Raw genomic sequence first — 18,079 nt, forward strand, 5'->3', positions numbered from 1 at the left:
GCTTATTTGAGCTGTTCTTGCCATAATATGGACTTGGTCTTTTACCAAATAGTGCTATTTTCTGTATACCACCCTACCTTGTCACAACACAACTGATTGGCTCAAACACATTAAGAAAAATAAATTCCACATGAACTTTTAACAAGGCACACAAATTGCATTCCAGGTGACTACATCTTGAGAGAATGCCAAGATTGTGCTCAGCTGTCATCAAGGCAAAGGGTGGCTACTTTGAAGAATCTCATGTGAAATATATTTTTGATTTGTTTTACACCTTTTTTGGTTACTACATGATTCCATGTGTTATGTCATAGTTTTGAGGTCTTCACTATTTGTTCTACAATGTAGAAAATAGTAAAAATAAAGAAAAGGTGTCCAAACTTTTGATTGGTACTGTATATGTGTATTATATACACCTCACATGCAACCCATGATAAGACTATGAACAAAGTGTATTAAAACTGAATATGACTCCATAAAGGTGATTTAGCAATGTGCAAGCAAGCATTTAGTTACTCTTTATATTTGACTAGTAGGAAAAGTCTGAGAATTGCAAATATTTAATATCATTGTAAAATTAATGGATTTACATACAAGGCATAAGCTTAAGTTACAAGGCATTAACACGCAATACAACGCATTATTCTAGGCATAAATATCTAAGACAAAGTATGAACAAAACAGGCCCACTGGGCCATACAACCTTTTTCCATGGGCAGGTTACAGGATAAGAGACAATGTAATTTCATTCTATTTATTCCAGAACGTACTTGTTTGTATTCAGAATCAGGGGTTGACCAACCACAGGCAAAACCAAAACTAATATAACTAAAATATCATATCGAACCAACCTCCTCAAGAGTAGGTCACATCTACATGTGATGTCCTGAGGTGGTAGGCCGAGTACTCAGTTACAGGCGCAACGCTCCTAACCACCAGGCTACCTGCCGCCCAGGGGGACAGGGCTGACTGGCCCCTATCTATGTGTGTGCACGTGGGTGGAGTGGCTTTCTTTGGAACAGCTGACACCTTTTGGTAACATATATCCTCACATCGATCCCACTCCCATTCACAAGGGGGTAAATACGTTTTTTTTTGGTCATTTCATTTTATGAAAGCAAGGGAGGGTCACCTTCCCTTGCTAGTAGTAGCTAGCTGGCAGCCCTGGCTAGCTGCATGGTCTTAGCCTGGCTAAAAACATAGCAAGCTCGCTAGCTAGCCAGCCTTTTTAAGCTTCCCACATCGCCATGTGAAGTAATCAGATTTATATATTTTTTTTTAAATATGCCCTGGCAAATATTCTTATACTGGCCGGTGTAACCTAAAATATTATCCCAGTTTGATATGCTGCTTTTGTATTCATGTCAATATCAGCTAAAAATAGAACATGTTTTGGGGGAGAAAAAAGCTCATGGCTAGCTAGTTGGCTACAGCAGGCTCACCATTTCACAATAGCCTGAAATCACTAGTTATTACTTCTAAATAAAATACATTTTTGGGTGGATTCTTGTTGTTTGGTTTACTTACTTATATTTGGATATCAATGCAAAATAGACTACTTTGATGAATAGACTATACTAGACTATTTGACTATATAGACTACAGGTAAGATCAAGGAACCAAGTGAACACACTACCCCCACACTGTGGAAGGAATGATTCGCAGAGTCTTAATTTTCAGGTAGTACAAACGTATGTGAATGAAGTAGCGTATTACAAGGAGCCACCCTTTTTTTCAACACTGCCCTACATGCTCCATACCTTCGGTCTTCGTAGTGTGTGAATTTACCCTAAAAGCCTTTTGTATTGTTGGGCCATTTGCCATCTTGCCATGAATAACCCTTTTCCACTCCTATTATTTTTTCAGAGAAGTTGAGGTTTTGAGGCCATGTCATGCAGGTCCTGCATGACTCACTGTTAGCACCATGCTTGAAAAGCTGTGACAGGAAACCACAGACATCTCAGACAGGAAGAGATCATCTTGACTTTTGGTGATAAGCTCATGAGTGGCTTTTTAGAAAACGTATTATAAATGAATATCCAAACTCGTGAAGGCTTATTCAGACCACCAAGATCACTTTGTAAAAAATGTGACTTTCTCCTTTTTATCACATTTTTGTACATGAGATGAAGGCAAACATGAGGCCGTGGTTAAGTAAAATGTAATCATCATCACTCTTGGTTTGTGAGGTAGGTTAAATTGTGTTGGGAGAATGAATAATATAATTGGAACACAACATTTAGATGGTAAAGGAAGTGTCATCATTACCTAGAAAAAGGAATGACCCATTCTCATCTCTGTTCTTAAAAAAAAAATAGGCAATCTGATGAGGAACTCAGTGAAACTCGAGGCTTCCTCTTTTGAAAGTCCCCTACATGAGTTAACAAGATTCAAACACAGATGTGTAACAAGATTCAAACACAGATGTGCTCGTTTAACACGGGAAAAGTATTTCAGTTACATGACTGAAACCTTAAGATAAAAATGTCACGAATTGAATAGAACCGCATCTTCATTGTTTTGTTTTGTTTTCTTACATTATTAAGGCCAGGGAATGACTGGCTTGCACTTGATGGACTCACTCAAACAGGTGACTATTTTCTTGTAGACATACAGTACATTCCTTGGTTGCCAAATGAGTTATGATCAAATATATTGCATATGTGACTCATGCAAAAGAAATCCCATGCATTTGCCTAGGGAGATGTTACATTTAGTGAACATTTTGAAAAAGCTGCATGGTTCTAAGGAATAGGCCTACAGCCTTAGTGCCAACTCAGACAAAGGACTTGACTTTAGCACAAACAGACTATGCATCTAGCAGGCTAAAAGAAACAGGCCTCTCTAACCCAAAGTATGATATTGGCAAACCGGTTGCAGATGTGTTGTAAAAAATTTAAAACATGGAACTACATGACCCTGGCCTGGCTTCAAACTTTGGAACATGAATTCGAAGTCATGTAAACTTTGAGGCTCACGATGACTTCTATTTCATGTCCGCGTCATCAGGATTAATGCACCCCTGGCCACTACACTACGGTGCCAGTTTACTGCTTTCAACTGATTACAAACTGGATGGCTTTTTATAATCCAGATTTGGGCAGCCATAGCTTTTTCTGCCTTATATTAGAACACTCATCTCTGAGCATCAAACCAAACAGGGATAATTTTCCTCAATGGTTCTACCATTTGAAATATAATTTATTTTGCCGAACGTGACGTAGTCCTTTTGCCACCCTTCACATAGCAAGATATAGGTTAGCTTAGTAATGATTTCTGAACAAACTGTAGGCTATATGCTTTATTCAGGGTTCATAAAAGCTTCATTAACCTCTTGAAACTAGGGGGCACCTTTATTTTTGGAAAAATAACATTTCCAAAGTAAACAGCCTATTTCTCAGGACCAGATGCTGGAATATGCATATAATTGAAAGCTTAGGATAGAAAACACTATTAATGTTCCAAAACTGTCAAAATATTGTCTGTGAGTATAACAGCACTGATATTGCAGGTGAAACCCTGAGGAAAATCCAATCAGGAAGTGCCTCTTATTTTGAAACAGTTGTGCACCCCTATTGGCCATTGAAAGGGATATCAACCAGATTCATTTTTCTATGTATTCCCTAAGGTGTCTACAGCATTTTGACGTAGTTTCAGCCTTTTTGTTGAAGAATGAGCGTAAACGACTACATTGCGTAAGTGGCCAGCTGAGGGCTCTCAGTGATTCTTGCGTAAAAGACAGAGGTAGTAATTTTTCATCTCGCTCCTACTGAAAAGCCAATTGTCCCGGTTGATATATTATCGAATAGATATGTCACGCCCTGGCCTTTAGTTATCTTTGTTTTCTTTATTATTTTGGTTAGGTCAGGGTGTGACATGGGGGATTTAGGTGTTTTGTCTGGTCTAGGGTTTTTTGTATGTTTATGGGGCTGTTTCCTTTCTAGGTAATTTGTATGTCTGTGGTTGCCTAGATTGGTTTTCAATTAGAGGCAGCTGTCTATCGTTGTCTCTGATTGGGAACCATATTTAGGCAGCCATATTCTGTGGGTGGTTGTCTTCTGTCTTTGTGTCTATGCACCAGATAGGACTGTTTTCGGTTTTCACATTTGTTGTTTTGTAATTTGAAGTGTTCAGTTTGGATTATTATTAAATAAGATGAACACTAACCATGCTGCGCTTTGGTCCTCTCCTTCAACGGAAGAAAACCGTTACAGAACCACCCACCACAACAGGACCAAACAGCGTGGTAACGGGCAGGAGCGGCAGCGATGTCAGGATTTCTGGACATGGGAGCAGAATCTGGACTATACAACTTGGGAAGAGATAGACAGGTGGGCGGTCGACCCAGGGAGAGTGCCGGAGCCCGCCTGGGATTCGCTGGAGCAGTGCGAGGAGGGTTACAGGAGAATGGAGTTGGAGAAACGAGCACGGCGGCGCGGTAGGAAGCCCGAGAGTCAGCCCCAAAAATGTATTGGAGGCACACAGGGAGTATGGCGAAGCCAGGTAGGAGACCTGCGCCAACTTCCTGTGCTTACCGGAGAGCGAGAGGGACCGGGCAGGCACCGTGTTATGATGTGGAGCGCACGGTGTCTCCAGTGCGGGTGCATATGCGGTACATACCAGCTCCTTGTATCGGCCAGGCGAGAATGGGCATCGAGCCAGGTAAGGTTGGGCAGGCTCGGTGCTCAAGAGCTCCAGTGCACCTGCACGCTCCGGTCTATCCAGTGCCACCTACACGCACCAGCCCTCCAGTGGCAGCCCCCCGCACCAGGCTTCCTGTGCATTTCCAGAGCCCAGTACTCCCTGTCCCTCCTCCCCGCACTCGCCCTGAGGTGCGTGTCCTCGGCCCAGTACCACCAGTGCCTGCACCACGCACCAGGCCTACAGTGCGCCTCGCCTGTCCAGAGCTGCTAGAGTCTCCCGCCTGTCCAGAGCTGCTAGAGTCTCCCGCCTGTCCAGAGCTGCTAGAATCTCTCGTCTGCAAGGAGCCGCCAGAGCTGCCAGTCTGCAAGGAGCCGCCAGGGCCGCCAGTCTGCAAGGAGCCGCCAGGGCCGCCAGTCTGCAAGAAGCTGCCAGAGCCGCCAGTCTGCAAGGAGCTGCCAGAGCCGCCAGTCAGGAGCCGCTGACATTTTCTGTCTGCCATTCATCAAGCGTATTTCTGCTATTCATTCTCTGTGTAGTGCTATAGGGACCACTCTCCAGTGCCGTTTGACTGGCGACTGAATTGGGACATTCTCTCCTGTTTCTTCATGGTGAATTGGTATGCCATCGGTAGAGACATTTATACCTATAGCAAATCAGAGGGCACAAGTGGGGAGCTGAAAGGCAGCCAACAAGTAGAAGGGTAACTTTTCCCTGAGACTTCATCCATCCCTTTGCAGATTGCTAAATGAGCCAGTCACACTGTATATGCAATGTATAGGTTCATGGTAGCTAGCTAAGTGCACAGACACAATGCGCGCACACTCTCCACAGAGTTGGCAGAAAAGATGTTTCTAGTTTTCAGGGATACAATATTTTCAACCTAACTTACATTTCCTCTGAAAAACAGAAATGGGGACTCTGCTCAGGCTCCGTTTCTTCTTTCCATGAAGCAGCTGCCTGCAGCTGGCTGCCGAGAGTCAATGCACTGTCTTCACTTTACCGAGCTAGCACAACAGCTAAATAGCTAGTTAACCATGCTAACCATTTAGCTAAAATTAGCTAGCAAAACTTTTTTTGATTATGGAGTGTTTTACATTTTCTTTCATCTTGCTAGCTAGTTATATAGCTGTGGCCATTTAGTATCAACAAGGGCTTTCTACAACAATAGCAACATTAGCGCTGCTAGCTAGCGAACATTGGTTATCTAGACCATAAAGCAACACACATGAACATGCATTGCCAAACAACACTACCCACACCTTCTGGTTTGGAATATTTTAACAATGCGGAGTGGCTGACGACCAAGATCTTTGCTGTGTGAACACAAAATAGATTGACTGCCGACACTCTGTTCAGAGGGGCTAAGTACTCTCTGCATGCAAATGTTTGACAATCCTACCAGTGTGTCGGTGTGTCTGAGCCCTGAAGCATTTTCATTTGTCCTTGTTTAGTGTGAGAACATTGTGAAAAGGTGAGTCAGTATTTTGATTCTGCTCACTCAAATACACTCATCCTAATGATCCTAGATAGGTGGCCATTGTACAATATGTACCAGATTGTGTAGTTTTGTCCTCGTCTATTTAGTTCTGTGCTTGTCTACTAATGTTCTGTATTATGTCACATTTTATGTTTTGTGTGGACCCCAGGAAGAGTGTTGCATGAGCAACAGCTAATGGGGATACTAATAAATATCTAACCAACTGGTTTGTTTACTTATCACCCATCCTCTCTAGTGATGCATTATCTCTCCTCTATCGTATACGACTGGCGTCAGGGCACAGCTGTATCAAACAGACTCTCGCTCTTCTCTCTACACTACTCTTACTACATCATTAATCCTCTCTGTAAAAGTGTTTCTGGGGACACTTTAAGGGTAATACTCCAAATTGTCCAAGATAGCAGTAATTGAATCTGAAAATGTTATGTAACAGAGTGGCTTGACCCGGTTGGATCCTCGCACTGAAGTGGCAGAGAGTCATCGGTTTTCAGCTTTAATGGTACAACAGGGGTGCCACCTTTTGGCAGCCCCTGTTCGCAAGGATAATGGCTTTGCTCTAATGCAATGCATGACTTCATTCCATTTCAGTGTCCTGTAAAGTAAACACTGCAGTGGTCTGAGGTGAAGGGGGAGAGCTGGAAACTGTCCTCTGTGGCCAAATAATCTTAAAGAGCGAACTCATAGATTCCAAATGTGTTGGTCTGTTGCTCATTAAGGAAAAACGAGATTTCAGTCTTGGGGGTGTTGTTATCTTACCCTGGCAGTTGCTGTTGTTTGTCACTCTTAAGACACCGCAACAACCTACCAACTAGGCTACCGCTTCCTAGAAATAGGTTTTATTTATTCTCACCAAAGAAAATGGGTGAAAGACAAAACAGTACAGATAAACTGGTAAAAACAGTGTGCAAAAGCGCTTATATGAAAAGCACACCACATCTAAGTACAGAAATGTTTTTGTTCAAATCAGCTAAGCAAAGCATATCAATTATAATTGTACATGATATAGGCAGTATACAAGAAAAAACATGTTTGATTATGTGCTCGTGTGCATGTGTGTGAGAGTTAGCCTACATGGAGGGGATTATTTTGTATTTTGGTTCATCAGGCTGACACGCCTTCTCTTGAAATTATTGAGGGATGAGGTTTTTTGCATTGTGAAGATATGAATTCCAGAGTATGGTACCTCCTGTATCTGATAGAGAATTGACTATGTGAGGTGTGACAGAGGGAAGGCTAGAGATTATCGCAGTGTCTTGTGTTACAGTTGAAGTCAGAAGTTTACATACACCTTAGCCAAATACATTTAAACTCAGTTATCTTGGACAGTTTTCATCCAAGTAAAAATTCCCTGTCTTAGTCAAGTTAGGATCCCCACTTTATTTTAAGAATGTGAAATGTCAGAATAATAGTAGAGAGAATGATTTATTTCAGCTTTTATCACATTCCCAGTGGGTCATAAGTTTACATGCACTCAATTGGTATTTGGTAGCATAGCCTTTAAATTGTTTAAACTGGGTCAAACGTTTCAGGTAGCCTTCCACAAGCTTCCCACAATAAGTTGGGTGAATTTTGGCCCATTTCTCATGACAGAGCTGGTGTAACGGAGTCAGGTTTGTAGGCCTCCTTGCTCGCACACGCTTTTTCAGTTCTGCCCACAAATATTCTATGGTATTGAGGTCAGGGCTTTGATGTCCACTCCAATACCTTGACTTTGTTGTCCTAAAGCCATTTTGCCACAACTTTGGAAGGTATGCTTGTGGTCATTGTCCATTTGGAAGACCCATTTGCGACCAAGCTTTAACTTCCTGACTGAAGTCTTCAGATGTTGCTTCAATATATCCACATATTCTTCCTCCCTCATGATGCCATCTATTTTGTGAAGTGCACCAGTCTCTCCTGCAGCAAAGCACCCCCAGAACATGATACTGCCACCCCCGTGCTTCACGGTTAGGATGTTGTTCTTCAGCTTGCAAGCCTCCCCCTTTCTCCTCCAAAACACAATGATGGTCATTATGGCCACACAGTTCTATTTTTGTTTCATCAGATCAGAGGACATTTCTCCAAAAAGTACAATCTTTGTCCCCATGTGCAGTTGCAAACCATAGTCTGGCTTTTTTATGGCGGTTTTGGAGCAGTGGCTACTTCCTTGCTGAGCAGCCTTTCAGGTTATGTCAATATAGGACTTGTTTTACTGATACTTTTGCACTGGTTTCCTCCAGCATCTTCACAAGGTCTTTAGCTGTTCCGGGATTGATTTGCAATTTTCACACCAAAGTACATTAATCTCTAGGAGACGGAACACATCTTCCTGAGCAGTATGATGGCTGCGTGGTCCCATGGTGTTTATGCTTGAGTACTATTGTTTGTACAGATGAACATGGTACCTTGTGGAGGTCTACAAAAAAAATCTGAGGTCTTGGCTGATTTCTTTTGATTTTCCCATTATGTCAAGCAAAGAGGCACTGGGCTTGAAGGTAGGGCTTGAAATACATCCACAGGTACACCTCCAATTGACTCAAATTATGTCAATTAGCCTATCAGAAGCTTTTTCTTGATTTTTTCCCAAGCTGTTTAAAAGGCACAGTCAACTTAGTGTATGTAAACTTCTGACCCAATGGAATTGTGATACAGTGAATAAGTGAAATAATCTGTAAACAACTGTTGGAAAAATTACTTGTGTCATGCACAAAGTAGATGTCCTAACCGACTTGCCAAAACTATAGTTTGTTAACAAGACATTTGTGGAGTGGTTGAAAAATGAGTTAATGACTCCAACCTAAGTGTATGTAAACTAACCCAACTTCAACTGTATATAGATGGATTTCAGAATTAGCCTGGAAGAATCCATTGAAGGGTTTAGGTAAACTGTCTGGGAGGTATGAGTAGTTGTAGGTGCATAATTGGTGTACATTTAATGTTGTAAATAGATAAGATATTTTATTAAATAAGGTACAGTGGAGCCAGGTAATTAGAGAAGGTGGCTAGTCTTGCACATTTATTTTGTATAATGTGTCATTTGTGTAGGCTTGGGGTTAAAAGCTGTTTTGTAGCCTCTTGGACCTAGACTTGGCGCTCCAGTACCGCTTGCCATGCGGTAGCAGAGAGAACAGACTGACTAGGGTGGCTGGAGTCTGACAATTTTTAGGGCCTTACTCTGACACCGCCTGGTATAGAGGTCCTGGATTGCAGGAAGCTTAGCCCCAGTGTTGTACTGGGCCGTACGCACTAGGGCTGGGAAATATGGCCAAAATGTCATTGTATTGTGTTTTTCAAATTTTTACTGTATTTTATGTTTTTGATTTATAAATGTTCGACATTGTGCATGACCCTAGGGTGGCAAAACATACAGTGGGGAGAACAAGTATTTGATACACTGCCGATTTTGCAGGTTTTCCTACTTACAAAGCATGTAGAGGTCTGTACATTTTTATCATATGTACACTTCAACTGTGAGAGACAGAATCTAAAACAAAAAAAATCCAGAAAATCACATTGTATGATTTTTAAAAAAAAAGTATTAATTGGTTGTTTTGATATTTCAAACTGCAGTTCCTGATCATATCTGGTGTGGGTGTACAAAATCAACACGCACGCAATGGCGGATGCATGTGCCCGAGCGGTCTGGTCTGCATACACAACGCTCCCCATTGCAAAATAAATGTACACATACATGTTTTTCAATCATTGCACCCATACGCATCTGCGCTAAAATTGAACTTTGTTCTATTTGTGATGCTTGATAGGCTGCAAGTCCCGCCTTTCCCATCGCATTGGTTTTTAGGAGCATATACCCACGTGCCATCTCCTCATTCGTTTTTAGGAACATATACCCACGTGGGTGATTAAAAGATGAACTGCAGTCCACTTTCCATTCGGTAGTGGTAATGCACCTTAAAGTTGGTTGCCAACTGCCATATAAAGTCCAAAAAAGAAGAAGCCTGAAGGCAGAGATTACTAGAAACAAACTAGGTTTACCCTTTTATCTGTGGATTAATTGTTTGAGTAGAGGACCTTGTGCATTTTAGGTAAAATAACAACCCAATGTTTATATCCCAGGACAAATTAGCAAGCAACAGCAAGCTTGCTAGCTAAATTGCCATAAATGTTTAATGCTTTTTGACCTGTCCCCAAATTAATGTAGTTGGTTCAGAGTTTGTTTTGATATTTCAACCTGCCTGCGTTTGGTGTGGGTAGACTAAAATCAACTTGCGGACACACGCGCGAGCGAGCAGTTTGGTCTGCATGTAGTAAGGTGTTTGGTGCAGCATTTCTACATTACAAAAATGTGTATGAAAACTAGTAGTGGATTGCAGGCTATCAACTCCGCTGCTATATATTACCAGAGTGTGCGTATGTCTGCCAGTGTTTCATAGCGAATCATGTTACAAAACAGGATGCTCACGAATGGGTTTGGAATATGGAATATTGACAAGTGGCAGTTGGGATACAAGTGTGCATCGTCTCAATTGTCATTTTGCCCAAAACAGTGGCAGACTCAGTGCGTTACATGGGCAGGAGGTCATAGAACTGAGTACTGGCACATCATATTTTCTACTTAGCCTACCTCTATTTCTGCATCTGTTAGAGGAATTTAATTCCTATATGTTCGTTAACCAATTCAATTATAACAAAGCAGAACACTGTCTGTTTCTACGAGTTTGTACGGTTCTTATTTGCATAAAATAGACAAAGATCAGTCTCAAAATTAATCAATAGCGTTTATTCCCGAGAGCTCTGGTCATAATACCATGTACATTGGTTTATATACCTCACATTTCATCATAAATGTCCCTCGTCCTCTGAGATACAATGGCAATATAGTTCACAAGCCTTCTCACATTATCTGCCACCTGTTAAACAATCTACTACAAACCCAAGGTCTCTCCCCTCCCTGGGTGGGGACAGAATGTCCTGTAAGGAACACAGTATTCCAGCCGGTCTGACGACAGCTCCATTCGTTTCTAACAAGGAACAGAAAGTCCTTGTTCTAATTCTTGACTAAAACTACACACCTTATATTAAAGTTATGATTATAATAAGATTTATACATTCATACAGTAACAGAGTAGTATTCTGTTTAGTGATAATTCTAAGATAAATGTATACATAATTAAGTCATTATGAGTAGGCTACCGGCACCTGTTTCAGTCAAAGTCCAGCACTGGTCAGACTCGATAAAGGGTTCAGGGGCTAAGTGTTATTTCAACAACATTGGCGATGCGTTTTCTTATGTAAACAAGTCCAAGGCGCTGCGTAATGTGGGCAGGTCTGTTTCACAGTGTTTGTCAGTGCATGACAAATCTCCATAGGTATTACAATCCTGTGTCAGTGGGCATAATCAAAATAAAAATCCAACCCCATGTTATGACGAACTCAGGTACACAAATATCACAAAACTCTGTTTTGGAATATACTACCTTTATGACCCAAATTATCCTACTTAGACTTTTTAGCTCTGGGATAAATGTTCGACTCGTATCAATGCCACGGGTTGTTTTCAACGAGAGAAGTTGGTTCTTGCGCTCAGTTTCCCTTTAAAGCATCTACAGTGGGACAAAAAAGTATTTAGTCAGCCACCAATTGTGCAAGTTCTCCCACTTAAAAAGATGAGGCCTGTAATTTATCATAGGTACACTTCAACTATGACAGACAAAATGAGGAAAGAAAATCACATTGTAGGATTTTTAATGAATTTATTTGCAAATTATGGTGGAAAATAAGTATTTGGTCACCTACAAACAAGCAAGATATCTGGCTCTCACAGACCTGTAACTTCTTCTTTAAGAGGCTCCTCTGTCCTCTACTCGTTACCTGTATTAATGGCACCTGTTTGAACTTGTTATCAGTATAAAAAGACATGTCCACAACCTCAAACAGTCACATTCCAAACTCCACTATGGCCAAGACCAAAGAGCTGTCAAAGGACACCAGAAACAAAATTGTAGACCTGCACCAGGCTGGGAAGACTGAATCTGCAATAAGTAAGCAGCTTGGTTTGAAGAAATCAATTATTAGGAAATGGAAGACATACAAGAACACTGATAATCTCCCTCGATCTGAGGCTCCACGCAAAATATCACCCTGTGGGGTCAAAATGATCACAAGAACGGTGAGCAAAAATCCCAGAACCACACAGGGGGACCTAGTGAATGACCTGCAGAGAGCTGGGACCAAAGTAACAAAGCCTACCATCAGTAACACACTACGCCGCCAGGGACTCAAATCCTGCAGTGCCAGACGTGTCCCCCTGCTTAAGCCAGTACATGTCCAGGCCCGTCTGAAGTTTGCTAGAGAGCATTTGGATGATCCACAAGAAGATTGGAAGAATGTCATATGGTCAGATGAAACCAAAACAGAACTTTTTGGTAAAAACTCAACTTGTTGTGTTTGGAGGACAAAGAATCCTGAGTTCCACCCAAAGAACACCATACCTACTGTGAAGCATGGGGGTGGAAACATCATGCTTTGGGGCTGTTTTTCTGCAAAGGGTCCAGGACGACTGATCCGTGTAAAGGAAAGAATGAATGGGGCCATGTATCGTGAGATTTTGAGTGAAAACCTCCTTCCATCAGCAAGGTCATTAAAGATGAAACGTGGCTGGGTCTTTCAGCAAGACAATGATCCCAAACACACTGCCCGGGCAACGAAGAAGTGGCTTCATAAGAAGCATTTCAAGGCCCTGGAGTGGCCTAGCCAGTCTCCAGATCTCAACCCCAGTTGAAAGTCTGTGTTGCCCAGCAAATCAAAGCATTGCTCTAGAGGAGATCTGTTGGAGGAATGGGTACCAGCAACATGAAAATGAAGACTTACAGAAAACGTTTGACCTCTGTCATTGCCAACAAAGGGTATATAACAAAGTATTGAGATAAACTTTTGTTATTGACCAAATACTTTCCACCATAATTTGCAAGTAAATCCCACAATGTGATTTTCTTTTCTCATTTTGTCTGTCATAGTTGAATTGTACCTATGATAAATTACAGGCCTCATCTTTTTAAGTGGGAGAACTTGCACAATTGGTGGCTGACTAAATACTTTTTTGCCCCACTGTATATCTAATATATGTTAATGAATGGTATAATATTAGCTACCGTAGGATTACACAAGTATGAGCAAAAAGCACTGCCTCTTCCACCCCTCCGACTACTGCAGTGTCTACTCCCACATTCTGTACTAGCACAGCCACTGGTCCACTGAGATGGTCAGAATATGAAGTCATGCTTTATAAAGCCATTATCGTTAGGGATAGGCCAGTAATGAAAACACTTAATTCCAGTCGCAGTCCTGCAGCTTCCCTAAGCACTACCCACTGGGCACAGACGTCAGTTCAACGTCTAGTTTTGCTTTACATTTAGTTGAGTTGTCAACTAGTGTGAATTCAACAAAACATTTCACCATGTCGTTGGATTTTAGGTTAGAAGTTGGGTGACTTTGGGTAACTTTTTTCAAATCCAATCCATTTTCCACATTGATTCAACGTCATCACATTGAATGTTTTTGTTAAAATGACATGGAAACCACATTGATTCAACCAGTATTTGCCCAGTGGGTATCTGCTTCTTATGTTTTGTACATAAATCGTAACATTACCATCTCCCCAGGTTTCATTTTTATCCATGTCTGCCACTCTGAACACTGATTTATCTGAGCCGCACCTTGTTTTTTTTTTTTCTGTCCATCACCTGAACCAGGGGGGTGCATATACATTTTCTTATAGATGGATGACCTCCCCATACCTTCTCTACCCCCATTCCCCTCAGGACCATCAATGCTGGGAAGAGCATGCTGAATGAGGACCAGGCGTCCTGTGAGCTGCTCTACGTGAAGAAGCTGAGCAACAAAAAACAGCGTAACTCGACACTGCTGGACGACAATGGGGTGAGACTACTGGAATCAGTTCTAGTCATTATATAAATAGAACACTGGTAAGGCTCATTGACTGGGTCTACAGCACTACAATAGCTGAGAGGGTAAAGCATACCAGCCTGGTCTGATAGACTAAGACTAGACATAACATAGTAACATGTAAATCCAGGACATCCAAATTAGTATAAGTTACATTTGGTACGGTTAAAAAAGACCGATATGTACTTAATGCAAAAATGAAAGTTGGGTGGATGGCATAATGCAAATTTATAGCAACCCAAATGTTTCGAGTTCAAATCAAATAACGGACAACTTTAGCATTTTAGCTAATTAGCAACTACTTAGCATGTTAGCTAACCCTAACATTCCCACTAATCCTAACCCTTTTCACAAGTGAATTCCAAATATCTCTAACGATTGCCCAAGTGTGAGATTTTTTTTAATGTGTGTGTGATGTCAGAATATACTCACTGTTCCATGTGATTGTTACACAACAGGACAGTTAACCCATGCTGCCATCAAACCAAAGCATGCTGTCTGCAAATGATCTATATCCTGTGTTTCAAATTGCCATTTCAAATGATTTTCTAAGTTTGAATTGAAGTGTGCTCCCCTCCTAATTAATTCACATAGAAGTAGCCTATTTCACTGTTGACAACAATTTAAAGTTTCAGGCATCACTGAGCCGGACAAACCTCTCTCTTCGACGAGGGATCAAGTACCCAGACATTTGCACATCTCCAGTCAGAACAGAATCATGTATATTTCCCTGGCACATTTTCCAGCTGGCGCCCGCATTGCCTTCATTGTTGTTTTCCTTACTAATAGTAACTTTGGCCATGAGTGTTCCAGTCAAATGAAGTGCATTATTATGTTATCATTATAGTTTCTGTATATCGTGTTGTTTCTATTGTAGCACACCATATGTATGTTTGGAGCATAATGCATTTACTGTTTTATTCACGTTTTCAAGTACTGGTGACAAATCATGCTTTCCAATTATTGCATAGATTAATGGACACATGGATGTGTATAAAATACTTTGTTGAAAGTTGTACTGATTATGATGAGCTAATGCTAAGCTGCCAGTTAAGTGTGGGGCCATGTTTGTTGACATCATACAATGCATTCTGTTGGTCACGTACATGCCTGTCAGACCAAAGATGTTATAATAAAATGAGGTGATGGGATGTTACACTCGTCTCTTGAGTAAACTTCCGGAAGTGAATGATGGTAGATTACACACCACCTTCAACATGCACACTGCAAGCAGACCAAACTCATCTTGTAACCGCTTATCTTTGCTTAGCACACACAAAACAAATGGCAGCACCATAAACTACCCATCGTCGGATTACTTTAGATTCTTAGTAAGTGTTTTACGCAATAATTTCATTCACTGGTGAGCTCACCCTTGATGTGATGAATTGTAAATAGTAATTGTTTTAGCTAATTCAGATTATGGGTTCTGTCAGCCGAGAGTTAGCTAAATATGACCGATTGTGTTAGTTCACTATATCCTCAGTTATCGCTATGACTTATGTAGCCTACATTTTCTGGGTTGAATGAGATTTGTGCTATGCTGTCGCCATTTCTGTGAATATCTGTCAGAGGGTGGGTGTAGCTGGTGCATAGAAGTCAGGCGTAGGAGATCAGAGATGAGTGGACAAAGCACTTTACACAGACAATATAAAAACAGGACACAACCGCGTCACAAAAACAAATTCCCAAAGAACAAGTGAGGCAGCACAAAGTACCAGCTGTCACAAAGCACGGGTACAAAACAAACCGCGGTGTACACCAGCCGGAAGCGTACCAACCTGACAAACAATTTCACACACAGACATGGAGGGAACAGAGGGGTAAATACACGACAAGTACTGAGGGAATGAAAACCACCAGGTGTGTGGGAAGAAAAGACAAAACAAATGGAAAATGAAAGGTGGATCGGCGATGGTTAGAAGACCGGTGACGTCGACCGCCGAACACCGCCCGAACAAGGAGAGGAACCGACTTCGGCGGAAGTCATGACAGTACCCTCCCCCCGGCAGCTCGCCGACACCAGCCTTAGGGATGACCCGGAAGGCGAGGTGCAGGGCGATCCGGACGGAGACGGTGGAACCTCCGCAGCATAGAAGGGTCCAACACGTCCTCCACCGGAACCCAGCATCTCTCCTCCAGACCGTACCCCTCCCACTCCACGAGGTACTGAAGACCCCTCGCCCGACGCCTCGAATCCAGTGTGGAGCGAATGGAATACGCCGGGGGCCCCGGCCCAATAGATCAGCTGGTCACGGCTAGTGATAAATTGATTACATCATTTTTTCCATTATTACAGTGGCTGGAGTTGAGTCAGTATGTTGGCAGCAGCCACTCAATGTTACTGATGGCTGTTTAACAATCTGATGGTCTTGAGATAGAAGCGGTCCCTGCTTTGATGCACCTGTACTGACCTCTCCTTCTGGATGATAGCGGGGTGAACAGGCAGTGGCTCGGGTGATTGTTGTCAGAATAATACGAAATGCTCTGAGACCAGGTTGAGAATGGGCACATCCTGGTCCAATGTTTGTTTTGTTATGGTCTACTGCCCTCATTGTTAAGATGGGACCTTTGGTGACACGCTGCACTGCAGTAAGGTTTTCACAGGTCTCGCTCTCTCTAATAAAACCATCTCTGTTTAAATGTCTCCAGACATCACTGGCTAGCTGGGGATTCATTTTTTTCTCCTGACAAAGAAAATACAATTTGATTAAGACATTGACCATTGTGTGCCGCTATATTTAGAAACAGCTTTCCATGGGTCTGTAGAGCAGCTACCGCCCCTAGCACACAAATCCAAAAACCTACTCACTCAGAGATTGCCCCATAATCTCTCAATTGTATTTACACAGCAGTCTATAGTATACAATATTGTACTGGGTCTGTGTTGTGTCCGGTCAATCACTCCAGTCCTTCTGGTGGCCTCGCAACCCCCTCCCCTCCTGTATTCTCCATGTTTACCCTCTGTCCCTCCTGTTAATTAAATTACATCATCTCTTCTGTGCCCCTCCTCCACTCTAGTCTAGTAAGAGGTCAACAGATGCCCCCATACTGCTATCCATTCTGTGGATTGGGCTCTTAAAAAGTAGACATGCTGTAACCGTCTGGGACACTATTACTATACTAAACACATTTACTTCTTGGCATAGATGTAAAGGAAGACCGCATAGGTGAGAAGTAAGATTCACCCGATAGATGGACATCTTGTGAGTGGGATTTACTGCCACGATGAAATCCAAGTGGAATATTTTTAATCCAACACAGTAACTGCTGTCATTGAGCACATATTTACAGTGATAGTGTCATCGAGTAAAACATGTTATTGCTGATTTTAGAATGTAAATCTTTTTGGGGCAAACTCGAAAACAATTGTTGCAATGCATTCCAGCAAAGCCACTACGCAACGCGACACTAAACAATAAATGAATTGCACTGTAACGGTGACAAATGGTGCCAACAAACTGTTAGGTCTGACTTGTTTAAACAAATGTGGTTTCTACTGATAACTGAGATGTACAAACTATGGCATAAGGGGACGATTACCGAGTAAGAGGCAATCCGTGATTTCGATTAAGACATTAATGAGCGAGCTAGAACGGATCGTAGTCAATATAACCATTTGTTCAGCACTTTTGAAATGGGCCTTTCTTACAGTCAGAACCGTAGGATAAATAAAGGGGGCATATAAGCAGACAATGAAAGCTCTTACAATATTTAATGTGTACATTTCTCTAAAACAGGCTATAAGCTACATGTGCACCACCAAACCAGAACAGTAGGCTAAGTTAATAGGGGGAAAGGGACCAAATTATTAGGACGAGACTCATGGGCTACTAACAACTTACTACACAACATAGTATTCCTTTCTTAGCAACAGTATACATATCTCCTGGCACATAACATTATTTATGCAGCAAGACATTTTTGGACCTTGCTGTGCTCACTTAAACAGGAAGGTGGCGTGGCGGTACTTCTTGTGGGCAAATTTTACCACCATGGCCTGAGTTCCTGACTTGGAATTCCGAGTTGGAT

The 18,079-nt window shown here is 41.9% G+C and overlaps 1 protein-coding gene across 1 annotated transcript in view; it reads left to right on the plus strand.

Annotated features, from left to right (window-relative positions):
* Nucleotides 1–18,079, plus strand: part of ppm1j (protein phosphatase, Mg2+/Mn2+ dependent, 1J) — a 59,786-nt gene that overhangs the window by 23,242 nt on the left and 18,465 nt on the right. Inside the window, exon 2 of the mRNA XM_035796253.2 lies at nt 13,903–14,020. Within this exon, the coding sequence (XP_035652146.1) occupies nt 13,903–14,020 (118 nt within the window). The remainder of the gene's footprint in view (nt 1–13,902; nt 14,021–18,079) is intronic.

Source organism: Oncorhynchus keta, chromosome 21 (assembly GCF_023373465.1).
Source record: "Oncorhynchus keta strain PuntledgeMale-10-30-2019 chromosome 21, Oket_V2, whole genome shotgun sequence".
Lineage (NCBI taxonomy): Eukaryota > Metazoa > Chordata > Actinopteri > Salmoniformes > Salmonidae > Oncorhynchus > Oncorhynchus keta.